The sequence below is a fragment of the Somniosus microcephalus genome, chromosome 10, assembly GCF_052327205.1.
Source record: "Somniosus microcephalus isolate GS21.2 chromosome 10, FLI_Smic_1.0, whole genome shotgun sequence".
Lineage (NCBI taxonomy): Eukaryota > Metazoa > Chordata > Chondrichthyes > Squaliformes > Somniosidae > Somniosus > Somniosus microcephalus.
In genome coordinates, this window is record NC_140996.1 from 171,506,622 (window position 1) to 171,533,927 (window position 27,306).

At 40.7% G+C, this 27,306-nt stretch overlaps 1 protein-coding gene across 3 annotated transcripts in view; it reads right to left on the reverse strand.

Annotated features, from left to right (window-relative positions):
* Positions 1-245: 245 nt before the first annotated feature.
* ska3 (spindle and kinetochore associated complex subunit 3) overlaps positions 246-27,306 on the reverse strand; it is a 42,598-nt gene continuing 15,537 nt past the window's right edge. For all 3 annotated transcript variants that reach the window (XM_085999173.1, XM_085999175.1, XM_085999174.1), the window contains exons 2-10: positions 26,510-26,625; positions 26,046-26,110; positions 17,692-17,857; positions 13,807-14,242; positions 12,919-13,028; positions 9,924-10,093; positions 5,936-6,163; positions 2,475-2,602; positions 246-1,197 (exon numbers count right to left, since the gene is read on the reverse strand). In XM_085999173.1, coding sequence (XP_085855299.1) covers positions 1,191-1,197; positions 2,475-2,602; positions 5,936-6,163; positions 9,924-10,093; positions 12,919-13,028; positions 13,807-14,242; positions 17,692-17,857; positions 26,046-26,110; positions 26,510-26,609 — 1,410 coding nt within the window. In that variant the 5' untranslated portion in view covers positions 26,610-26,625 and the 3' untranslated portion in view covers positions 246-1,190. The remainder of the gene's footprint in view (positions 1,198-2,474; positions 2,603-5,935; positions 6,164-9,923; positions 10,094-12,918; positions 13,029-13,806; positions 14,243-17,691; positions 17,858-26,045; positions 26,111-26,509; positions 26,626-27,306) is intronic.

Sequence of the window (27,306 nt, forward strand, 5' to 3'; positions counted from 1 at the left end):
CCAAGTAAACCAACAACCACCAATGTAGCTTACTCTCCAAGTTTTCCTCTATCGAATGTACAAATGTTAAAATCAGGTACAAGGTTACTGGTTTTTCATGGAAATATTTAATCCTAGAACATTGGTAAACATCCCAGAATTCCACATAATAAAAATAAAATCTGACCCAGTGGCCTTGATCACAAGCACAAACCTTCACACGACCTTTAAAAACCAAACTGGCACCAAAATCATGAAACACAAAATCTGCAGGTAAAGTTTAATTGCCATTTTAAAAAGCCAAAAAACTAAAATTACATTGTACACCTTCTGATATTAACTGATGCTTTCATAAATAAAATTATACATCAAGAGATAGAATATACAAAATGGGGAAGAACAGAAAAAATGCAAAATGAAAGTCATGAGGTTAGCAGAAAGGACCAAAACATATGGAAATGTAGTTTGATTTGGGTTTTCCTCCCCAATTTTCTGCCCTTGCTGTTCCTCTTCTGAAGCTGGTTACTTAATCAAAGTCAGTCTTCTGCATCCTTATACATTCAAAATCTACAATGCCTTTTACAGATAATGAAAATATACAGAAAACTACTAATTTTATAGAAATCTGATTAAAATGCTACATTGAGGATTTCACTTATTAAGGTCAATTATGAATATGTTGACCAAAATTCTATAATTTTGTTTGAACTTGGGGGCTTGGAAAATTTTGGGAAGGAGACCAATTGCACAATCACATGTTGAATGTGAAAACCACTTTCACGCAGCTTTAAGTACTGTACCTTACCTCAGCATAATGCATGCATAGCTTGAAATAGCTTCTAAAATGTTTTTCTTCCCCACAAATAGCAAACAAACTATAAGGCACAATCTATTTTATGATTAATTCTCAATTACAGCTTTGATCTGTCCTTATAATGTGCTGGGAATATGCAAACACTTTTTGTGCTTCATCAATAACTAACCTTTTTTCTACAGCACCATTTACACGGCCCACTTTACCCCAGTGTGGATTTGGAGTTGCTTCCGTACTTGCTAATTCAATAGCACAGAATTCTCCATCGCCAGAACCACCCAAACATTCTACTCTGGTCACGGTCTTAATTTGCTGACTAATCTAGTATATTCTTTTTCCATTATCCAGTCTATTTTTCCAATTTCTTTCACCAAGACTTATCAGAGATGGACACAGGTCACTTTCTGGAAAAAATAAATGGAAAAACAAGAGTAATATTAGTCCATATGTTTTTGATTACTAAAAGTATAAATGACATAACTGTTAGTACTACATAACTGAGCTATTAGAGTGTCAACTGTCCTATCAATTCTGTAGTTTCATGCATAGTTATGCTTTGTGCAGTGATCACACACTCCAAATTATTTACACTACACACACCATACAAAAATACTCAGGCACCAACTGTGAAAAAGTACAATAAAAATGGTAGTTCAGTACATGAGCCAGGGATGAGAAAAAGATCTAACGAAGGTCCTCCATCTAGAACTTTTTCACCATGGCATCTGTATATATAAAGGTATACTGAATAAACTCAAATGTTTTTGCCTCCATTACTTTCCTTGAACGATTATTCCAATCATTTAGCATGTTGAGTAAAGAAATTAATTGTATCCAATTTTTTCCTGATATTTGCTGCAAAATAGAAATCAGTTGAAAATGAGTTTGTGTCCTCTAAGGATCCCTACTGAAAAATGCATTTGTGGACTCTAGGAGCGATCAAGATTTAGCTTGGCTGTGTTGGCTCTTTCACATATAGAGCTGTAGCGTCATTAAATCATTTTACGGAGAAGGGAGAAAAAGGGAGTGAGAGGGGTGGAATACCATACTCCAGGTTACATATTTGACTAGGAAAAAATAAACACCCATGGGGATATCTGCCCCCGAGATACTTTTAAGTAGAATAACTTAAATTAGTTTACATCAATTCTGAAAAAGCCTTTTCAATTGTCAGATTATAACCTAACTTTTCTCCATCAGTTATATTCCAAATGAGTAGGACCAAACAGAAGTGCGATAGGCTGCAACATTTGTGCAGTTTCGCAATGTAGTTGTCTACACTAATGACTTGCAGAGATATGCAGGTTACTCCAGCTACTCTACAGATATCCTGCAAATCTACAAGAAGTGGCCTTGACTGTGGTGCAATGCCCTTCAACACCAGCAGCAATGGAAGCACATTCTGCCATTCTTTACCCATCTTGGGTTAATCTAGAAAACAGTTCCAAAAGCTGGATCCGTAGTATAGGCTGCATTGTAACAAAGAGGATAACCTGTGCTCAACTGACCCAATCGTTGAAGTGGAGAGGTTTCTGTTGGAAAAGTTATCAATGATGTGCAGCCTTGAATCACATTAGTTGCATAAACTGCCAGGAATTCTAATTTATTCAATACAGAATAGCAATAGCAAGAGATTTAAAATACCAATGTTGAACTGCTAAAATGAATGATCACATTTTACCTGTTTTCTTTCTCATATTTGTTCCTGGGTACAGGGGTCATTAGATCAGCAGAAGTCAAATTTTGTCTGCTAAATTTGTGTCTTACATCACGAGGAGTCCTTAAATTCGCATCATAAGACGACAGAATCTGGTACACATATTAAATTGTTAGTATATTATGGCAAAAGAATTGTAAAATTACTAGTTCCAAAAATAACAAGTGACAAATTAAAGTTTAGTTATACTTATTATTTAAGTGCATAGACAAGTCAGATAAATTCCTAGGAACAGGTCATGATTGTGCTACATAGGATAGAAACATCGAATTTTACAGCAAAGGAGATGGCCATTTGGCCTGTCGCACCTGTGCCAGGTTTCTGAAACAACAACTATTTATAAAGTGCCTTTAACGCAGTAAAACATCCCAATGTGGTTCACAGGGGTGTTAGCAAACAAAATTTGACACCGAGCCACATAAGGAGGTATTAGGGCAGATGACCGAAGCTTGGTCAAAGAGGTAGGTTTTAAGGAGCGTCTTAAAAGAGGAAAGAGAGGTAGAGAGGTGGAGAGGTGATGGGAGGAAATTCCAGAGCTTAGGGCCTCGGCAGCTGAAGGCACGGCTGTTAATGGGTGTACACTTGAAGTGCCGTAACCTACAGGGCTACAGACCAAGAGCTGGAAAGTGGGATTAGGCTGGATAGCTCTTTGTCGGCCGGCACGGACACAATGGGCCAAAATGGCCTCCTTCGGTACTGTAAATTTCTATGATTCTATAATGGTGGACAGGTTAAAATCGGGGATACGCAAGAGGCCAGAATTGGAGAAGCGCAGATATCTCGGAGCTGGAGGTTACAGAGATAGGGAAGGACGAGGCCATAGAGAGATTTGAAGACAAAGATGAGAATTTTAAAAATCGAGGCGTTGCTTAACCGGGTGCCAAAGTAGGTTTTGCCAATGTAGCGAGCACTGGGGTGATGAGTGAGTGGGACTTGGTGCGAGTTAGGACACGAGCAGCAGAGTTTTGGATGAGCTCAAGTTTATGGAGGGTGGAAGATGGGAGGCTGGCCAGGAGTGCGTTGGAATAGTCAAGTCTAGAGGTAACAAAGGCATGGCTTAGTTCCATTTCTGTACTCTTTCCTCATATTCTTTTACATTTTTTCTGTGTAAACAGGTTTACTATGATACCAGAGATCAGACGCTTTAGTTGAGAGATTAGACTGGCATAAAAAAAATTCTTCCAGTCTCACCCTTTGTTCTTTTGATCTCAAGGTTATGTCCTCTAATTACTGACTCACCAAACCTATTTACGGCACAAAACCATTCATAATTTTTCTCCTCATAACTAAAATCGCTCATCTCTGGTATCATCTCAGTAAATTTCAACAGCCTTCCTAAAGTAGGATACCCAAAACTAGTTAATAAAGTAACTGCGGCCTAATCAATTATTTGTATGTTTAGCATAGCCTCTTTGTTCATGTACTCTATGAAACCTAAGATCCCATAATCTTTTTTGAATACAGCTTTTATCAACATACCCTCCCATTTAAAAAAAACTGTGCATCTTAACCCTGAAGTCTCTCTGATTCTCTACTCCTTTTGAAGTTTTACTATTCTGTATATTTTCTCTCCTTATTCACTTTAGAGTGAATCATGCTCTCTATCTCTGTGTTGTCTGCAGAATTTGATAATGTGCCCCCATAATAAAGTCCAGATCATCTGTTATATATAAAACTGAGCGGTCTTAGGATTCTAAAGGCACTGTGCCTGCAAGTGGCACTCTGAACTTAACATTTTATGCCTAATTAAGTACAATAGACAGCACTTAACGTTGTGACAGCCCAGTGAAGTGACAGCCAAATTCTTGTGCATAAACTGAGGAACCATGCACTCTACTGCTGCTAACCACACAGTGACTGTTCTTTCTGAATCATATGAAGAAAATATCCACTCCCCCTCCCTGAACAAAAATATGGGGACTAAACAACAAAGAAACCATCAATTCCCTCTTCCATCCATCCCCACTGAACAGAAATTCCAGAAAAGGACTGGAAAACCATTTGTAATCTCAACACCTCCTTTGCATGAACAGAAATTCGAGGATTGAACTATAATCCTACACACAAGAGTATAAAAACTAAAGTGAACACCGGGGAAGAGAGGATGAGAGAAAAGGGGGAGAGGGCAAGAGAAAGAACGAACAAGATCCCACCACACTGATAAAAATATTGTGAACATACCTCAACACCACATTGAATTCCCCCCGCCACTGAAGAGGTATATTGGGTGAGATTTTGAGGCCTCCTGCCTGGCGGAATCGAGAGGGTAACACCCCAAAAATTGTGAAGAACTTATTGCCCCTGTTCTTCACGTGACTGTCACTATTTTGCCTGTGTCCTTGGAATAGGTAGCCGGTATGGCCGCCTGAAATAAGCGTTCAGTTAATTTAGGTGTGAAATGTTATTTTAGGACTCTACTGGGTGCAGTATCGTGGTCCAGCTGAATAGGAGCCCAAAGGTAAGTACTTATTTATTTTGTAGAGCCAGCAACACCGTGCTGCACCTCGCCCCCCTCCCCCAAGAACGGACCCCACCCCGTCTGAACTACCTTTTTAAAGGACCGCCCAAAATTGCTCTGCGACGCTTATTTTCTGTCTGCAGCCCACTGGCTCCCCATGTTAACCTCAAAATGGACTGGGCCTCCCGTTAGCACTATCGGGCGGCTGGCCAGCCGCTCGAAAACACATGGAGGGGACATCTAATCCATCCTTACCTGCTACACCACTTCTCCAGCCACACACTGAACTCCCTAATTTTACTATTGCTATACTGACGAGCACATGGCACCACATGCAATCCTGAGATTACTATTCTTGAGGTGCTGCTCTTTATCTCCCAATTGCTGAAACTCCATTTGCAGCACTTCAATGCTATTTCTTTCTTTGCCATTGGACCCAAAATGAAGCACAACTTCTGGCTGTTCCTGTTCATTCTCCAAAACCTTTGCATCTGCTTTGATATATCCTTTACCCTGGAAGGCAACATACCACTCGGGACTTTTGGTTGCAGTTACAGAAGTGCCTGTCTACTTTCCAACTATAGAATCCCCCATTACTACTGTCTTTCTGCACATCCCCTCTTTGGCAACCACATGCGCCACAGTGCCATGGCATTGCCCACAGTTGCCCTTATCCAAGTTGCTGCCATTGTCTTTAGTGCTGAATACCCATTTTTGTCAATTTAACTCGGGGCTTTCCTGTAGTACTTCCTGTCTTCTCTTCCTACCCTGATGCAACCAATTGTTCCAGTAATCTTTTCTTGGTCACATTCAGTTATCAGTCAAAGATGATGTGATAGAAGGTGGCTGCGTAGAAACCGCAAATGTACTTTCTCTTTCAAAGTTTTGTACTGTGTCTAAAAAACATGGGCACTAATTTTTGATTCCATTTTGGAGCAGTGAAAATTAAACAAGAAACAAAACCAACCTTAAGAACATCTGCAGTAATCAGTGTGGTCATTTCTGGGGCCTTTGGTGTATCTAGAAGAATTTCACAGTCAGTCATCATTGGTGGAGGCGATGGCGATTTGCTGTATCCATTCAGAAAGTAATGCTCAGAACTCATGGCTGGCGGCTGAGGTTCTTCTAAACTGAACCTATCTGTTGCAGTTTTTTCTACAGGTGCAGTAGTTACTTCATTTTTAAAATGTTGACACTAAGGAGAAAAAAATTATATAAAAGAAATACATATAACTGTCCCACATAAAGGGGGGTTTGGTACCATTTATACTTAATTTAATTTATTAATATGAACAGCTTTTGTTGGTGAGAATGCATACCTTTCAAGTTATTTTTCTTCTCCGACAGCCAAAAAGGCAACATGCTGTTACACTATTGGCTAGGCTATGTGGAATGCAAGAGAAGCTTAGTGACAATTGTCACTCCTTCCTGTCCGGGGGGTGGGGGGAAAAGAGAGCTCTTTAATTCTGCTTCTCTACATTCCACAATAGTGAGCAGATAATGATAATTCAAAAGTGTGTGCAAGGCCCGGGGCGGGGTGGTTCAGACAATCCTATGTCCTACCAATTTGGTCCCTTAATGAATTAGTCTGGCAGTGTATTATTTTCCACTTTGAGATGATGGGAGAACATGATAATTGTTCAATGTATTCTCCTGTAAGAAATTCAACATAATTTGGGATTGTTGAATCTAAGCGTACTAACCTAGATAAAGTGAATAAAGATACAAGTTTCAGCTCATAAGGGTCTCGGATGTTTCAAGTAAACTGTAGTCTGGCTGTAATCATGGAGAAAGCCCAAATTATAATGGCCCGGAATTTGCAGTGGGTAACAATGGCGAACTAACAGCTTTCCCTGTTATTACCCCTTTGAAACTGATCGCAACTTCATCATGTAACGCATGTGCATCTAAACACGTAAAGCCAGAAGTTGCGGTCAGCCAGTCACTGCTCGGACACTGGCTGTGCTGTGGGCCCCACCCCCATAACCGGCAATCAGTGTAATCCGTGAAACTGACGAGAACTGCAGTAATATCACTGTTAAATACCACATTAAAAGTTAGGCCTTGTTGGATTAGGTGTAACTGGGGTTTTAACAGCGTATTGACTACTAAAAAAAAAAGTGTTATGGCCCTGAAAAACTAATTTTATGGAGTGTCAAATTTCCCATTATAAGAAATTGCAATTTTTAAGAAACTTTAAAAAAAATTATATTTTTTTAAAAGTTTGTTCACATTTATTTCAGGTTTATCTTTTCCCCATGCGAGAGCCCCAATCTTTGTTTTGCTCTGTAACATTCTTAAAAAGTCTGAATAAAAGCAATTTCTTCACTTCCTGGTTCCCTGTCTGAGAATTCTGCATTGTGATTGGCTGCTGAGAAAGCTTGTTGACGTCACAGCTAGGGATTCCCCATTATTCTACACTGTCGAAAAAGGCAAACTTCTCACCACAGAGATCACGAGATCTTTGTGTGCAGTTTTCTTTGGGGCCAGCGGTGAACACCTTTGCTTCGCTGCTGATCGTAAATTCCAGGCCAATACATAGGAACAGGAGTAGGCTATTCAGCCCTTCAAGCCTGTTCTGCCATTCATTTAGATCATGATCCAGGAAACTACAGACCAGTGAGTTTGATATCGATTGTGGGTAAAGTCATGGAAATCCTTATTAAAGAGAAGATCGTGGAGTGTCTGGATAGAAATAAAATCATAAAAGGTAGCAAATAGGGGTTCATGAAGGGGAGATTTTGCCAATCTAATTTACAGGTTTTTTTGAGGGTATGATAAAGGAACTTGATAGGGGTAGGCAGTGGATGTGGTGTACTTGGATTTCAATGAGGCCTTTGATACAGTTCCTCTGGAAAGGCTAGTACAGAAAATAAAGCAGGAATCAGTGGAAATATTTTTAAATGGATATGTAATCGGCTTACCAATAGTGGTACAGAGATTGCCATCAGCCTGGGAGAATGTTACGAGTGGGGTCCCACAGGAGTATGTTTTGGGACCTCTTTTGTGTAACATTTTTATAAATGATCTGGAGCAAAGAGTCACAAGCACAGTGGTTCAATTTGCAGATGATACAAATCTAATGAAGGTGGCAGACTCCAAAGTGGAAGAGGATAAGTTACAGAAGGATTTAAATATACAGTACTGTACTTGGGAATTGAGTAGACAGGTAGGTGGCAGATGAAATGCAATGTAGAGAAATGCAAAGTGCTTCATATGGGTACAAAAAATCCAGGAAGGAACTATTACTTAACAAAAATAAAATAAAGTACATGGAAAACAAGAGAGATCTGGCGTCCTGATTGACAATAAATTGAAGCTATCGCAACAATGCTCAGCAGCGGTGAGTAAAGCAAATCAGATGCTGGGTTGTATTAAAAGGTCAATATTGAAACAAAATAGTATGGTAAGCCTGCCAGTTTATAAATCATTGGTGCGACCGTACTTAAAATACAGTTCTGGTTGCCACAGTACAAAAAAGATGTTGCAGCTATTGAAAGGATACAGAAGAGAGCAACCAGAATGATTGAGGAGATGGAGGGATTGGATTATGAGGAGCGATTATGTAAATTTTGCATGTGCTCACAGGAAAAGAGAAGTTGAGATGTGATAGGATTGCAGGTTTTAGGATTCTAAAGGGATTAGATAATAACAAGCTATTTCACGTTGTCCAGCACAGTAGAACCCGAGGACAAGGCCTGCACTTGAAGGGGTGGAGGGGGAAAATTAAAACTAACGCGCAGAAACAATATTTCAGCGAGTGAGTAGTCAATCTATGGAACACACTCCCTAAGCAGACAGTGGATGCAGCTAGTATTAATTCAAATGAAAATTAGATAAATTTCTTTCAGAAAATAGCATTTTGGGATATAGTATATGAGTAATTTGAGACATGATGTGGTAAATGTAGTATGCTTGGGAGGAAAAAGGTGACTTTGGACCGATGGTTCCCAAAGCTCTCTACTGCTGGGGTTTTTCCCGGTCTCATTTCTGGGTCTGTTGTAGAATAATTGAGAGATTAATTGCTATGATTAATCAACAACTCCATTATCATTGTATCATACGATTACCAAGATGGTAGAAGGCAAACTAGATGGACCGTGGTCTTTTTTCATCTAGCAATTCCTATGTTCCTATGGCTGATCTGTACATCAACTCCATTTACCTGCCTTCGATCCATATCTCTTGATACCCAATTAAATTTTGTCGAGCTCAGTCTTGAAAATTTTAATTGACCCAGCATACACAGCATTTTTGGGGAGAGAATTACAGATTTCTACGGTACATACGTACACAAATCTGCAAGGTTTTTCATGGAATGTTGCATCACAACAGGTCACTTGCCCTAGCCATGTATGATCGTCACATTTCAGGATTCTGATCTGCCCATATGGGAGGATCTTAGGATAATTTATGATAAAAGTGCTGCTATTAGGTCAAATGTAGCTCTCAAAGAGCTGCATTCACAGAACAGCAGAACTAAGAAAGGTATATGAGGATTCAGATGAGGAGTCTAAATCAGAGTGCTTTAGACAATGAAACTAGTTTAGAGATTCCAGTGGACATTCACACCCATTAATATGTAGATGTTTCTATTCATGCGAGTCCAGCGTAAAGTATCTGCTGAAAATATACTCTTGGGAGAGGGGGATAGTCAGTTTGGTTGAAAAACCTGCTGGAAAATCTCTGAAGGACCTGTGCTTCCACTTCCTGAGTATAAGAGAAAAGTGACTCTTGGGCAGGCAGGCAGCCAGCTAACCAAGCGGGAAAAAAGCAGTTTAAATCAGTGATTGGAGAATGCTGACAAACTTGACTAGTCTTTCTCCAAAGTCACATCAAATAAAAATGTAATTGGTGTGCTAGATATTAATTGCCATTTGCAGATCAGTGAAACATTATGAACACAAATGCTTGCATAGGTATAGTTTTACATTAGTGCTGAAGATCATACTCACAGCAGATTGCTTTTTCAGCCATGGCGTTTCAAAATTTGGCAGTACTGGAGATGGCACAGAGCCATTTGATTTTCTTTCTTCATCTGCTGGAACTTGGAAGAAATCTTTATAAATTTTCAGGCCAGGAGTGCAGAACACAGGAGGCAAAGGAGAATTCAGCATATCTTCAGCTAAAAATACAGAAGTACAGCCAATGTTTCGAGGCAGCAATATTTTATTGAACTACACAAGCTAGATTTAGAATTTTAAACTCAAACCCAGATATTATTTTCTATGTATTGAATGAGCAGAGGGAAAAAGCACTTTGGGTTTGTGACTGAGGGAGATTTTAGCGGAACAGAAAAACATCCCACCATTTCAGAAAGTATATGGAAATAAAAGTCTCAAATTTTAATTTGCATAAACAAATCAAGAAGTCACATTTAAAAGAATCAAAAAAATTACATTGCAAAATATCTTGGGTATAATCTAGGTTTGTTCAAACAGTTGACTGGATTGTTTCAGTTTCTCCTCTTTGTTCCAGCTCCATAAACTTCTATTACTGAATCTCAGAACACACTGTAAATAACCATTTATAAGCTGGAATGGAAAAAAAAGTGATCTGATGTTCATTAAAAAGGTGACAGGGGAAGGAAAAGAGGGGGGGGGGGGAAGGGAGAGAGAAAAAAAAAGTAAATGGTTGTAAAAATAAACGAGACAATTACCACCAGAAGGTAACTAAGTTGCCACTTACGCTTACTTTCTCCTTCATCTTGGAGATCACCTTTTCAGATCTACAGTTCAGCAGAAGTTGCTGTGTTCATACTACAGTACCTACAAGCTCTGAAGGCAAATGGTGGCATAAGAATTTGTGCCCTTTCCATTCTGGTTGTCAATCAAGAGGCTCATTAGTTGTGAAATTGCAGAACTAGTCAAGAACTGCTGCAAATCCAACACAGCAGCGGTTTGGAACTTTTTTGGACGAGGTCTGACCATCACAAAGTTCTCAGCTTTTTTCACCCCTGCAGCTAAGGCTGGTGGTATTGACAAGTCTGGAAATATCAAGATTCTTGCATTCAATTTTAGTTAAATTCTTCTCACCTTCTCCTACCCTTTCTTAGTCTTTGATTTTATTTTCTCTCTCATTTGTCTCTGCAACATTCACAATTTTGCACGGGAAGAGAAATCTAGGCACTGGACAATGTGCCCAGACATTAGGAGGGAGCAAAAATTGACAACAGAAACCTGAAAGAAAACCAAAACATATGCTTGGTCTTGCTGGAGCTAGAAGAGGAGTTTGGTTGATTGACAAGGACTCCAGGCAACACTCCAGCAGTAGCAGCAGTTAAGCTCCATTTAGAGCACCGACTAACTCTCCCAACCCCTAACTGTACCCCATCTCTACAGGCTATATTCCCCATTGGTGGAGAGTACTCCATATTTGGAAACTCAATGCAAGAGTACTGAGCTTTCCTGGATTGGATGCCTCCACATCAGTATCCAAAGGGATGCCAGTGTTCTTTCCCATGGAGGCATTTGTCAATAGTGCCCATAGCTGAAGTCAATTGAATGGCTGTGGAGATATTAATGGTCAGTCTTTGTGGGGTGGGAGGAAAACATCTCCAACAAGGTGGGATTTTTTTTAACTTTACTTAGACATTTAGATGAGCACTTGAAACGCCATAACATACAAGGCTACAGACCAAGTGCTGGAAAATGGGATTAGAATAGATAGGGCTTGATGGCCGGCGCGGGCACGATGGGCCAAAGGGCCTCTTTCTGTGCTGTATAACTCCATGACTCTATGACATGGCTTGTGTGAAGAGTACTTTACACTGAATTCGAAAGTCATTTCTATTTAGCTACCTTTGCCTTTGAGTAACCTTACATACAAACATAATGATTCTTGCATTTGAATTTCTTGATGAAAATCCTGAATAGGTTTGCTCTCAAGATAAGTATCGATGAGGAAAACCATTTGCTCACTCATCCAAAAAAAATCCTAGTTCTCCCCTCACAGCTTCTGACTGATTCTTAAATGATTTCAGGATCTTCGCCTCCACTACTCTACCTGTATGTTGATCATGCTGTGTGAGAATTTCCCAATGTCATTCCTGCATTTTCTTTATACTAGTTTGAACCCATGTTCCCTTGTCATAATTTGAAATAATCTTCCAAATCTACCATTTTCTCTTGTATATCCCAATAAAGGTCACACCTCTCAGTCACCACCTTTCATGGCTAAAAAATTCCAAAATGTCAAATCTTTTCCTGTACCTGTCCTTTTATATGAAGAATCAGCCTTTTGGCTCTTTCCTGAACTGCCTCCAAGGCTCGAATGTCTCAGAAAAGTCTCAGTTATCACAGCTGGACATAGTACTCAAGGTGTGGCCTGACCAAAGCACAGTGCACATTTTCATCATGGTTTTCTCTTACTTGAACCATACTATTTTGACTATTCGGCTAAGCATGGGATTTGCTCCAGAGTGACTGGACATGCTGAGTGCTGAGTTTAGTTGGGTTCCTAAATTTATCATTTTTTTCCTACATGCAATACTTCACACTTGTCTGTATTAAATTTAATTGGCTATCATTCATGTATTTTGTCCAACTCATTTTGTAGCTCCCAAGCAGCCTCCTTGGATTCAACCACCCATCCTAGGTTGGCATCATCTGCAAATTTGACCAATTTGCACTGAGGTTTTTGAATCCAAGCCATGTTCTATGCAAGTTGCAGTGGATGGGCTACTGAGCCAACAACAGCTAACCATTACAACACTAAAAATGATAGCTTGAACATTCTGATCTGCAGGAATTAATCCTAAAGCTAATAACTTAGCAATGGACACTTTGTAATTTCTAACATTGTACAGCCATCTAATTGGAATGGTTGGATTGCTTTCCCAGCATAAATGCAATTGGCAGATCTACCAATGGATTCTATACATACGTCTAATAATATTCAGTAATAGAAGCTTTATTCTCAAATATTTAAAGTATGCAGCCCAATACTTACTGTTGAGAATGGCCTGGTGTGTCATACAAGATACAGAAACATCCTTTACAACCTGTTTTGACACACAGGTTTTCCATGGATCTCCTTCAGCTGTTGGTACAGGATTACAACTGGAAACCAGTTTTTTGGAGGGCAGTGGAAGGAACAAAACAAAGAAAAATCATACTCCTATAAATTAATTCAAGTAGGTAAAGTAGTGACAAATGCAATAAATACATTCACTGGCAAAATTAATTATTCAGCAACACTTAAAATGGCCTTTTTTGGGGAGAATGCAAACACTTTATTTTTCTCCCCAATCTCTGGGTCACAAATGCCAAGAAATAGTATACATGTAACCCCACTTCTAGTTCTAGACTAAAGCTGCTCTAAAAAGCCTGGTCAGGTGGCACACCTAGCCTTGTTGGCACTCCCCATGATACTGTGGCAGAGACTGAAGCTTTAATTGTGACGGAACCAATTCTGTCATACTGTGGTGCCACAAGCTAAGTACTTATATTGAATGTGCCTTGCCATCACGGGAATAAAAAGATAGTTAAAAAAATTGCTTTGCTATTTCAATCTTCGTCACACAGGTGCAAGTTTGTTTAAAACCACCATACAGCCATTGTTATTGTAAATGATAAACTTCAGAATATAGACAACAATGCAAATCCTTCACTTAAGTTTATAAAAACAGTATACTAATCCTGTTTGGAACCGTGTAAAAATTATCAATACAATTAAAATTTAGTTTGGAGTAATCTATTCACTAGTAATCTACTTTTAAATCAGCTAGAAGAGAGTAATCACTGATTGGCTAATTTATGAAAATCACATAGATTGCTGGAAACTGAATATAGAAACTTGAATTGCAATTATTTTCATAAAACATTAAAAAAACTTTACCTGTTGACCTCTGGTTGAGCACATTTATTATACAGTGCCAAAGTAAAGTCATTTACACAACCAGTATGTTCTGTAACACCAAAATGTTCCATCTTAGGAGTGAGGAGCATATCGTCATCCAGCTGTAATGTGCACTTTGGTGTCTTTGGTATTATTGGACCTTGTAATGTTGAAGAATGCATATCGTAATTTCCAGAGAATTCCTGAGCTATTTTGGGATCTGAAGGTAGGATACATTCTGGTTGCTCCCACGCATTTTGAAACATTAAGTGGCCAAGTCCAAAATCTTCAAGCTGGGGGGTACGCAAGGGGTCATTCAGCAAAGGCTTCTCATGCGATGGAGTGACAACTTTATCACTTTGCTCTTCAAGTTCAGGTTCAGGTACAGAATTTTCAGTCACTTCAGTTCCAGTATTCATCAATTTCATCTGTGGTTCTTGGGAGGGGGGAAAAATACATTTTATTTGGAGATTTTCCACTTCCCTTTTCACCAATTTTCTTCCCCCTGAAAACAAGGCCCTTGTATCCTGGAAAACTCCTGATTCCACAGGGCACAGGATACACCTCTGATTCCTAAAGACTTTTGCAACTGACTGGTTGGAATTGAAGGAAACTTTAGAAGGGTGCAACTTCATTGGTTTACAAGGCAATAAAAAAATGAGTGAAAGGAATGATTAATTTACATTAGGGGATAATGATTGAAGCAATTTGTTTCTTGGTAGGGTCAAAGTGAGTTTTAAAACTGCTGCTGACCTGACTGCTTCTTTGCCTATTTGCAAATAGCGCTGACCTTGTCTCATCTCTAAGCCTGGGTCCTGCAAGCAAGCTAAACATTTGTGCAGGATCAGTGCTGGGATCTTCATTATCGTGGAATCACAAGAACAAAGGTCTTCACTTTAACGAAGTGATGAGCCTACCCACAGTGCATCCACTTGGTTTATGTTACGGAAGCATCAGTCAAATCTGTGCAGTGTCATATAGACTACATGCAACTTTCTCAATTAGCTGCCAGTATCTGCCTCTCCAATATAAGCATTGTATTGTCCACAATATAGCAGTATCTATACCAGATGGATGATTGAGAGAGATCGATGTGCTAAGTTAAAATGCAGACCCAACAATAAACATGTGATGCATCAGGCTAGGGTCAGGGCAGCCTGGCACTGAAGTTAGACCCGCTGTGTACATGCACTCAATTTATATATAGAGGCAGAAAGTAAAGCGCAGGTCCATTCTATGCACTCTCTCATAATGATGTCTGGTTAGGCACAGATTTAATATGAAAATCACAATTCTCTGATTTTATGTCCTACCCATACGTTAATTTTTTTGTCAAACTGTAACTTATTTTAACCATTTCTTATCCTGCGTTCATTCTACAGCTGACCATGAATGTGGAAGGTTTTAGTCAAGCTTTTCAGACAATGCTGGGGGAAATGATGTCAGGGCTCCGAATAAATGCAAATTTCTTTTTGTTTCATTCAGCAAACACATCCGACCCATGTACATTTTGTAACTTGCAGGTGTTAAAGGCTGATAAACATTGGCCACATCTGATTTGTCGCTATGCTTGCTGCTGCATATTTAAATTACTAATCCAAGAGGATTTTGAGTAAGTTCATAACTGTGAGATCGGTGCAGAAAATGGCAAAATTTATGACATACATTGCCAATCTCTGCCATTGCAGGCAATTCTGGGACATGATCTCTATAATCCTCACTAATGAACTAATTCAATATTTATGTCCCTAAAAAATTCATTTAAGGCCACAGGGCCAAAAAATGCTAAACATTTAAAAATATTCAACTCTCAGTCCTGTTGGTTAAACTTTTGACATATAGAATACAAAACTAAACCATAATGAAAAGGGTTAGAAGAGGGAAAGTTGGGCAGTTTATGAAGCTAGAGATTGAAATTTTTTAACTTATCTAAAACTAGTTTCAGAATTGGTTGGATTTTCATATTTTGCTGTAGGGTTTTCCAAACAGACTAGAATTTGGGGAAAAAACACACCAGTTTGCTCATTGACCTCTCAATACACCACACCGAATTTGCATTATTATTCTACTCGACTTATTTCATCTTGAAGCAAGTGAATACCACAAATTAAACTGACAAGATGAGGAACAGCTGTGAGATTTGTTTGCAACACCAAAAGTAATGTAGAAAAACTCTAGGATATCAAATAATCTGTATAAGGGAGGGAGGGATTTATATAGCACTTTATAACATCCTCAGGATGCCTCAAAGTGCTTTATATCCAATGAATTACTTTTTGAAGTGTAGTGACAGTTATGTAAGCAAAAATGACAGCAAACATAACAGCCAGACAGCAAGGAAGATGAACAATCAATGCGTTGGCGGCAGCAGCCCTCGGGTAGTCTTGGAAAAGTGGTGGATTGGGTGATGGGGAGGGGCAAGCGGTGGTCAGCAGCAATCGTGGCTCTAATGTGGAGCTGGAAGGAGCACTCCTGCACCTGTTGGCTGCACATTTAACTGCTTTTTAAAACTTACATTTTTGGTGGCGGTCTGCAGCAGTCCCTTTAAAGACCGCTGGTTAGGCCACATGTAGGCCTGGTTTTCCTCAATGCAGTTGGCATGGAGTCGGCTGCATTCATGACAAACCAATTTGGTAAAGGGGACATCAAACAGGTGTTAAACCCTTTCTGTGCATATACAAAGGGCCCAACGCCTGTTTCAGGTGTGGGCCCTGGACCTCTCTTTCAGTATATGTATCAATATGATGGATAGTGTACTTCCGGCTCAGAAGGCGTGCACTCACACAACCTGCCATATTGGATGCTTTGGCGCCTGTTTTACAGGTGTAAAATGGCCGAATCGCAAGCAAATTTCTAGATCTTAAATGTGTAAGATCATGGCATGGAAGCCGGCTCATTTTGAAAGTTACCTTGAGGGAAAGAACATTACAAGAGGTCACTTCTGAAACTTTCAATTCAATACATATTCAATACAGGAAACTCTCGATTTACCGGCACCTAAATAACCAGAAATCTCTGTTAACCGGCAAAATTCAGGAGTAGGTTCAGGTAAGTTTTACTTCATATTAGTGGCAGTTCCTGGATCTGTGGCTGTGTAACTGGGGCTCCTACACTTGTTGCTAAGCAACAGGGACGCTTGGTCTGTGGCCGGAGTTCCTGCACATGTTGCTAAGCAACAGGGAAGCCTGGATTTGTTGCTGTGTAGGGAGCTTTCGTACCTTTTAACTATACCTCTCTGTAATCCGGACTTTTTGATAAACCGGCACCGTCGGTGCCGGATACCAAAGAGTTTCCTGTACTATGTACTACAAATCTACCATTTTTCAACAATTCTCACTAAATAGTGATTTTTTTTTTTGCCAATGGTACATGCTCCCATAAAGTAGAAGTAATTTCATATGATTGTAGTTGAATCATTATTATTCTGAAATATACACTTCAAGCAACTCTATATATTCCATAAAATTTATTGAATAAAACATCAGTAACTCCACAGTTAGAAATGTTTACGGTTGGCCCAATTTAATTTATAAACTTTATGGATTAAGTTTCAGGGTATAGGAAGAGGAGGGAAAGATGTTAAAACAGCACTTCTGATCTTAACCAAGTCACTGCTATAGTACGTACAGAATAGTAATAGTGGGTCACTGCATGCATGAAAAATTCAATTACTTTTGTAAATTTCATTTTTTAAACTTCTGTTTCTTACTATTCATACAAGTTACAGTAGCATGTGACAGCACCTTTCTAGGGCATACCAAGTACAATATAGCACTGTATAAGTCACATTCTGTTTAGTATTAAAGAACCTTCAAAAATGATCAAATCACAGTAAATTAGTGGACATCTCTGCTCACTTCCCCTATTTCCCTCCCTTTTACATACCTTCATCTTTTCTATGCAAGGGTTCATAGCCATAATTCTGAAAGTGTTCTTCAATTTCTTCAAGGTCTGCACAATTCCTCTGCTGCAGTATCTGGAAGGCTCTAATTAATTCACTGTTCTCTTTGTGTTCTGTATCAAGGGTTTCTAATTTTTTTTGAACATCTACCTTTAAAAAGGAGGGAAAAAAGGTTCTAAGATACCTTGAACTGTATTATGCAAAAGCTCCATATATATGGACTTTCAAAAAGAGATACAGGGCAATTAAAACATTTAGCTACTCACATTTTAAATCCAACTAAGTATTACTGTATACCACTGAGACGTTTTAAAATATAAAATAGCTTTTTAGAAATCTGTATTTTGAGACGTCCTCTACTCAGCCTAGAAGACAACCATTTATTTCACAAATTTCTCAGTCTGATTGGGAGCTCATTTTTAAACTAATTTCCCATCCAGTATTTGTTGAGCTTATCCAGCAAGTTACTTTCTCCTTTTACACTAAAACAGAACCATTAATCTAGGACACTTCTCTTCAAAGTATTCTGCAAGTTTCATAATATAGTAGGGTGGATTTAATTCCTTAATATCGACAGAACATAGGTCATGAGAGCAATGAGACACTTGTATAAAAAAACTCAAGACTACCAGATATGCATAAGACATTGATTGAGATGGGATGAAAGTAGAGGGAAAGCAGAAAGAAACCATGATTGTAAAGCACAACTGGATATAATGGCACATGATTAATTTGGTCTGGGGTTGGGGTTGGGGGGAAAAGGAGAAGAAAGAAAGAAATAGGAACCAATACTGTATTCTGCAGCATTCTTATAAAAGACTACCAAATTCTACCACTTGGCGGTGCTGTACAAAATTTCAACACTGAACTGCATTAATAGTACCACAAATTTTACCCACTAGAAAATATTAAGGAAAAAACAAGGGACAACGTGTTGGCAATATTAGGCAAAATATAGCAACAACTGCTATATTTCAGGAACCATCAACTATATAAGGGATAAAAGGACACAGTCAACAGTGGTCTGGTGTCTCATTTAACGTGATGCAGTGATCTTAAAGTTAATTAGCATGCAGAACACACACCACATATGTAACCTTTGTTCTCTTTTTTTCTGGGGGCGGCGGGGGGGGGGGGGGGCAAGGAAGGAAGCAGAACACCAGACATCGAACTAGTCATTTTTAATACTTTGGGCCCATTGAGGTAATATGACTTAGTGAGTTAACTACTCACACTAGTCTCAATTGCATTTCTTTACGATTTAGCAACAAATCTACCCTCCTTCTCCCACCCTAAGTTATTAACTCGTACTCAAGTATTCTTCCTGAGGTGATGGTTGCCTACCAGTATCTTACCAAAGTGGCCATTGTTTATATGCAAACTTAGAGAGTGAGTACAAGCAGGCTATTTCACCATGTAAGGCATTCTAAAATCCTATCTTCACCCAATGCACAGACAAATACTATCCAGTTGATTTTAAAATTCCTTACACGCATCGAGGCCAACTGCAGTTGCCACTGCCCCACCCAAGATCAGCTAACTCAGTGGGGATTGAACCCGTGACCTACATGGCTCAGCTGCATACTGAACAATACATTTATCAATTTAAGGATCCAAAACAACCATCTATTTATTTCTATATCTTCCTTTTGTGCATTTCAACTGAAAACAAATACAGGGAAACCACAAATAAAAGTCTGATCATGGTCTGGGAACAAAGCATTTAATGGAGATTTGCATATTGGGTTTGTCACAGAAATAGGGTTATATTTTAGCGAAGGAACTCAGCCGTTTTCTGTAATTGTTCATGATAAATTACATAATTGTTGAGGTAATTTACTGAATTAGCCAATTGGAATATTGCAAAACAACAATATGCAATGAAGTAGATGCACATCTATTAAAGCACTGAATAGGAAAAAGCCATTTGGCCCTTAAACACCCGCTCCTTGCACAGACCATGCATAATATACCCTGGCTAATCTCCCAAAGGCAATCGCTGCAACTGAATAATCTCAAAAAGGTAACCAAGCAAAACTCAGAGGGGGAAAAATTGAGTATAGCCCCGTTTGGGGCGCCAGCCTTGCCAGGGCGCTAAAAGTAGCGCCCTGGAAACATTCGCGCCCGCCCACCAGAAATTGAGTGGTTGCGCCCCAAAGGGAAGCGCGGCACTACTGGAGGCGCCCCGCATCCCTCTTGGGGCGCTGCGAGTGAGTAGCGTGGCGCAACGTGCCGCAGCGCCACACGCTGCGTCATGTCGCGCTGCGGTATTGCAGGCCTTCCTCCCCTTCTTAAAGGGGACGGACCTTGTGCAGCGCGATCTGGGGCCCAGCTGGGCCCCCGAGGATCGGGAGTGCAGGCAAAAGAGCCTGGCACCGAAGAGAAGTGCCGGGCTCTTGGAACGCAGCCGGCACTCTGCGGGGAGGGGGTTGTTCAGGAGGCCGGGGACGGGAGCGCAGGCAGGTGCTGGCAGGCGGCCAACAACAAAAATGGCCGCCCCACACCTCTTGGTTAATTTGCGCCTCCCCACTGCAGGTAGGCCCCCCTGAACTGGTCGGACATCGCGTCCGGCAGTAAATCAGGGGGCGCTGCCGAATATCGCGGCCAGGGCGTCAGCGGGGCGCTGCGCACACCGATGACGTCATCGGCAGCGGCGCAGCGCTAACGGTTAGCGCCACCACTAACGTCCTGCGGAATTTAGCGGGAGGCGTGGGCAGTGCCGCGCCCGGGCGCCAGTTGGCTTGCGACCCACTTAGTGCCCTCTTAAGGCGCTAACGGGTGGCGCAACCTACTGAATTTCTCCCCCAGAATATTTAATCATCCCAGATCTCCTCTATTCAATCCTGGCCTGTAACGCTCTACGGAAAGCAGGATTAACTATAGAAACATAGAAGATGGGAGCAGGAGTAGGCCATTCGGCCCCTCGAGCCTGCTCCGCCATTCAATGAGATCATGGCTGATCATCCAAATTCAGTACCCTGTTCCTGCCGTCTCTCCATATCCCTTTAGCCGTAAGAAATATATCCAACTCCTTCTTGAATATATTTAATGAATTGGCCTCTACTGCCTTCTGTGGTAGAGAATTCCACAGGTTCACCCCACTCTTTGGTGAAGAAATTCCTCCTCATCTCTGTCCTAAATGGCTTACCCCTTATCCTTAGGCTGTGACCCCTGGTTCTGGACTCCCCGACCATCGGGAACATCCTTCCAGCATCTAGTCTGTCTAGTCCTGTTAGAATTTTATAAGTTTTGATGAGATCCCCTCATTCTTCTAAACTCCAGCGAGTATAAGCCCAATCGACCCAAACTCTCCTCATACGTCATTCCTGCCATCCCAGGTATCAGCCTGGTGACTCTTCGCTGCACTCCTTCCATGGCAAGAACATCCTTCCTCAGGTAAGGTGACCAAAACTGCACACAATACTCAAGATGTGGTCTCACCAAGGCCCTGTACAACTGCAGCAAGACATCCTTGTTCCTGTACTCAAACCCTCTCGCTACGAAGGCCAACATACCATTTGCCTTCTTAACCGCCTGCTGCACCTGCATGCTTACTTTCAGCGACTGGTGCACAAGGACGCCCAGGTCTCGTTGCACTTCCTCTTCTCCCAATCTATTGCCATTCAGATAATAATCTGCCTTCCTGTTTGACACCAAAGTGGATAACCTCGCATTTATCCACGTTATATTGCATCTGCCATGCTTCTGCCCAATCACCCAACCTGTCCAAATCATACTGGAGTTTCTCGGCATCCTCCTCACAGCACACACGCCCACCCAGCTTTGTGTCGTCTGCAAACTTGGAGATATTACATCTAGTTCCCTCGTCCAGATCATTAATATATATTGTGAATAGCTGGGGTCCAAGGACCGAACCCTGCGGTACCCCACTAGTCACTGCCTGCCACTCAGAAAAAGAGCCGTTTATTCCAACTCTTTATTTTCTGTCTGCCAACCAGTTCTCTATCCAAGTCAATACCTTGCCCCCAATCCCATGTGCCTTAATTTTACACGCTAATCTCTTATGCGAGACATTATCGAAAGCCTTTTGAAATACAAATACACCACATCCACTGGTTCTCTCATATCTATTTTACCAGTTACATCCTCAAAAAATTCCAGTAATTAGTCAAGCATGATTTACCTTTTGTAAATCCATGTTGACTTTGTCTGACCCTGTCACTTTTTTCCAAGTGCTCTGCTATTACATCCTTTATAATGGACTCTTAGCATTTTCCCCACTACCGATGTCAGGCTTACCGGTCTGTAATTCCCCGTTTTCTCTCTACCACCCTTTTTGAACAGTGGGGTAACATTAGCTACCCGCCAAGCCATGGGTACTGTTCCAGAGTCTATCGAATTTTGGAAGATGACCAGCAATGCATCTACTATTTCTAGGGCCACATCCTTAAGTACCCTAGGGTGTAGATGATCAGGCCCTGGGGATTTATCGGCCCTCAATCCCATCAATTTCCCTAACACCATTTCCCTACAAATACTGATTTCTATCAGTTCCTCCCTTTCATTAGACCCTATGTTCCCCGACATCTTTGGGAAGTTATTTCTGTCCTCCTTTGTGAAGACAGAACCAAAGTATGTATTTAATTGGTCGGCCATTTCTTTGTTCCCCATTATAAATTCCCCTGATTCTGACTGCAAGGGACCTACGCTTGACTTCACCAATCTTTTTCTCTTCACATATCTATAAAAGCTTTTACAGTCAGTTTTTATGTTCTCTGCAAGCTTACTCTCATACTCTATTTTCCCCCTCTTAATTAATCCATTTGTCCTCCTTTGTTGGATCCTAAACTGCTCCCAATCCTCAGGTTTACTGCTTTTTCTGGCCAATTTATATGTCCTCTCCTTGGATCTTATGCTATCCCTAATTTCCCTTGTTAGCCACGGTTGAGTCACCTTTTTTGTTTTATTTTTATGCCAAACTGGGAGGATCATCTTTATTTTTCAAATTATAGCTTCTTCCACACACCACTGCAAATTGAGGCCAGGCATGAATCAAATAGTAGGGAAACCACAAGCTGAAACACAGCCCCAGTGAAATTTTTACCACGATGATGCGCATCATGGGGATGCTCCCTATGTGGTCCTCTCCTAGCAGTTTGTTTTAAACCTATTAATGGAAGCTAATTTGAAAGAAAAGAAATTTGAATATCCTCATACGATTATTAATGAGAAGCCAAATTTGTAATGCATAGCTCCCTGTAAAGTCTAAGGTCACAGATCTGCAGGACCACAGCTGCCATCAATGAAAGAAGACTTTGGATAGGCTAGATGGGGAAAGGCTGTTCCCACTAGTTGATGGTACAAGGACTAGGGGACACAGATTTAAGGTTTTGGGCAAGAGATACAGGGGGGACGTGAGGGAAAACTTTTTTACGCAGCGAGTGGTGAGGACCTGGAATTCGCTGCCGACGGAAGTGGTGGAAGCGGAGAAACTCAATGTTTTCAAGGAGAGACTGGATAGACACTTGAGGGATATAAACTTACAGGGCTACAGGGATAGAGTGGGGGAATGGGACCGACTGGATTGCTCCACAGAGAGCCGGCATGGGCTCGATGGGCCGAATGGCATCCTTCTGTGCCGTTATGACTCTATGGCCACGATTTTGTCATTGGATGCGGGTTGGGAGCGGGTCAGGTGGTTTCCGGCTTCCAGACCTACCCCCAACTGCATCCGGCCCACGGATGTGATTTTACGTTGATTGACCTTGTTAAGTCCGCCCTGCGGGCTTGCCGGCCAATTAAGAGGAAGCCAGTCAGATGACATCATTTGATGACGCGTCATCTGCCGGTTTTCTTAAAGGGACCACGCACAATTTTTTTGACAGCTAATTTCTCAGTATTTGACAGCATTGAGGTGCTGCAAACACTGACAATCACTGTACAAAGGTGAGCTTTTGCACCCAGGCTCTCCAATGACTCCCTCCTCAGGCTAGAACAGATAGCAGCTGCAGGTGAGGTGACAGAAGCGATCTGTCACTGGTGGGAGAGGTTCTCCCAATGAGGTGGGAATAGACATCGATTTCAAAACTTGTTACCTACAGAAAAGTGCAAATGCATTAAAAATGATTTCCCCAACATTTTCTTACCTCTGAAACTCACCAGTGCACCATTGGATCCTTCACACCACTTCTGCAGCTGTCATCAATGCAGTAACATTACACCAGACTCACAACATGCCACACTTACCTGGCGTGGTGTCTGGACGTCGGGAAGCCCGAGGCAGAAGTGGCAAAATTAAAAAATAGCCTATTAACTACTCTCAACCACCTGTTAACAGGCAGGTAAGTGGCTTTAATCCTCTTCCCGCCGCTAGGTGTCGGGTCCATGCGCAAATCAGGGACCTGACACTTAGGAAAATTGTTTGGAGGCGGGTTGACGGCGGGATCGGACCCCGCCGTCAAGCAAAACGATTTTGACCTTTGACCCGCCTCTAAACCCACCCTCTCAGTGCTGATAAAATCGTGGCCTATGACTCTAAGACAACTTTACAAGATAGGGAATCTTTCTCCATTCATATCTTCCATTCACAATGGGACTTTTCCAGTGATGAGGAAGTTATTGCTTGCAAGGCAGATGCAGATATCCTTGTCTAAAGTTGCCAACTTGAGGGAATAGTGCCTCAAAGATAAGTAAGCTATTTCAAGTTGCAGTTTTATATATACAGAGATTCTTCAGAAATGCCCATGTGGGAGCCAAAGATCAAGTGGAATGACCATGAAAAAGGTTCATTAGGTTTCTTCCTGGAGAAGATAGCAATGGGTGTATTAATTTTATGAGCTACTTAGAGATGCAATGTTTGGAAAAGGGATGGCCCAAACATTTTGGGCTATGAGAAACAAAAGGTTGTCAGCATAGATGGAAAGAAAGGAAATGATTTTTTGGGGAAACCATAAAACGGTTCAAGTAAAATGTGCCCCTTTCTTAGTTTGGTTGAAACAGCTTTAAAGCAGAAAACAAAAGATCTTGCCTGCCAGCATTCCTATCAGATGGAGTTTCCTGAGAAACCTCCCCTTTGGCTGGTTCATTTCTAGCGTGACATGAATGTTTGTAAGGACTATTTTACTATCTGTCAGCTGAAGGTTAAATCAAAGGATTTTCTGTCAGGACTAGTAACCTCTGATGCACATTAAACCTGGAGCAACAACCTTCTTTCCCCCCATCCTCCCAAAAAGTAAAATTTGACACTTGAACTCAAACTCTGGCCTCCAAGAGAGGATGATCAAATTCTGGCATTCAAGAGAAGATTATCATTTGTTGTATTTCCTAAAATTTATCTTAAAAAGTAAAGCTGGACTGCTTTTGTATCATTTTGTAACACAGCAATTCTTCAAGTAGTTGCATAAAAATAGTATGTCATATTCATTTCTCTCACTGGGATGCAAGTAGCATGTGCATCGCAGAGTACATGCATCGTAGCGCGCTCATCTCTCCTCCTCCACCCCAAAACAATTTTTAAAAATATACCTTGGGCTCTGAAACAAGGCAGTAAAACCATGTTCTGAACAATTCTTTCAGTTATTGATGAATTGACACAGGCAAGTTATTCACTGGGGCTAAAAGTGCAAATACCAGAGGTACCATTTAAAAATTAAGTCATTAGTAAGAAAAAAATTTAGAGGAACCTTTTTTTTACACAAATGTTACACTCATGTAATAAAGTTGCTAGGAAAAGCCACTGAAGCAAATAGTATCAAATTATTTTAAGAGTCAAAAAGATTTGTGAAAAGTGAAGCAATCGCAGGATGTGAATGCAGTCGATGGAACTGAGATCAATCCAAATGGCGTGGGGTTGATGGGTTTAGAGGTATTTGCCAATTTCTACAAACTATTACTATTGAATTAGGCCACAGGCAACGACTGAGCTCACAAATTGTTTTAAACAATGCAATACCTAATGTGTATCAACAAGTACGAAAGTTCATGCATGTTTTTAATATTCAAATAGCCAATACACCAATACTTACATTAGGCATTCCTGTAGTTTTTTCAAAATGAAAGATGTACAGTAGCTTATCACACCAGTTAGTTTAAAAAGGTTTCTGAAACTTCTGCATATTTGAAACCTTGACCGTACTCTGCAACTTGCAAGAATCACAACTGCAGCCATTGAGATCAAATAATTAACAGCAGTAACTAAGATATCAAATTTTAAAATAAATGTTTTAAGCTCTCAGATAGCCTGCTTAACGAGTTGGGGGGAAAATGCAGTTGGAAATAATCTTACATGTAACAGACGAGCTTTGTGCAAAATAGTTAGTAGTGCTTACAAAATACAGCCAATCTATGGTTATGAATAAATGCACAATTTAAACTCTACCTTAATATTTCTGACTTCGGAATGTAACTCATGAAGGATCTTTTTTGGAGCTTCTTCTTCATGACCTTCATGTTATAGAAATAAAAGTTAGGTTTTGGCTTCTTCAGATTTGTTGGGTAAATTCAAAACTGAAGCAATAATTCAATGCAAAAAATTAGAAAAACAGTACATTAAAATCAGCACCAGAGATGGTAGACAACATGGAATGAAGGCCAAAATAGTAACTTTTGCCCATTGTTACTATTCACATTGCACGGGACTGAGCTTTATGTCACCTGGGGGAAAAATTCTATGCAACATATCTACTTGCCTTTAACTAGCAGTTCTAAAGCATTTTAGAAAAGGACAACTAAGGCACGTGGCCACAGACATTGATAACTTTTAGGATTATCTTGTCATTTTAGTAGAATAGACTACTTCCCCATTAAGACAGTACTGCATCAAAGTGGTATTGACCTGCTTACCAGACTCATTATTCAAAGCATGATCCAGATATTTTGTCTCTTTCTCTAAATTTACTGCAAGGATTCTCAACTTGGTGAAGAAATTACCTACTGCATCCATTTCAGTTGAGAATAAACTACAAAAAAAGGAAAAACACGTGTTTAAAACAAGTTTATAGGGCATCACAACTTTAACATTTTGGTATATTGTAGGAATTGACGAATTCCTAACTAATAGCCGAGGTCGACTCAGGAAATCAATCAAACAGGTCTTTAATGTAAGACTAAACAAGTTCAGTTTGTTGAGATCGATACAGGAGAACCACGAAAACAGGTCTTAACAAGATGGAGATTCCACGAGGACTGCTTGGGCAGTCACGTGGTTTGCGACGTGACGTCATTGCGTTTACCCGCGTTTTCCCGCGCTCTTAAAGGGGCCACGCCCCGTACATACAAAACACTATATACAAAACAAAGTAATGTCTAACACCATGGTACAGGCTTAGGCTGGTGTTAGAACATCGTTAAAGGGAATTATATACAGTTGCCCAGAGTCATTCAGTGGCTCCGCCACATGCGCCCCCCCAGAATTCGCTTTAACGGACAAAGTCAAACGGTGAGGGGGTCTGATGAGCCTGTCGGAACGACTCCTGTACTCCTGAGGTGGAGGTTGTTGGGCGGCTGGCGGGCGGTTGCGCTTGGTCTGCCGTAACGGTGATGAATGGCCGACCTCGTCTCGGCGGTTGTGCTGTCTCGACGGGGCGGTCGAGGTCCAGGTGTGCTGGCTTTAAGCAATTGACTGAAATGTGGTCTGGTTT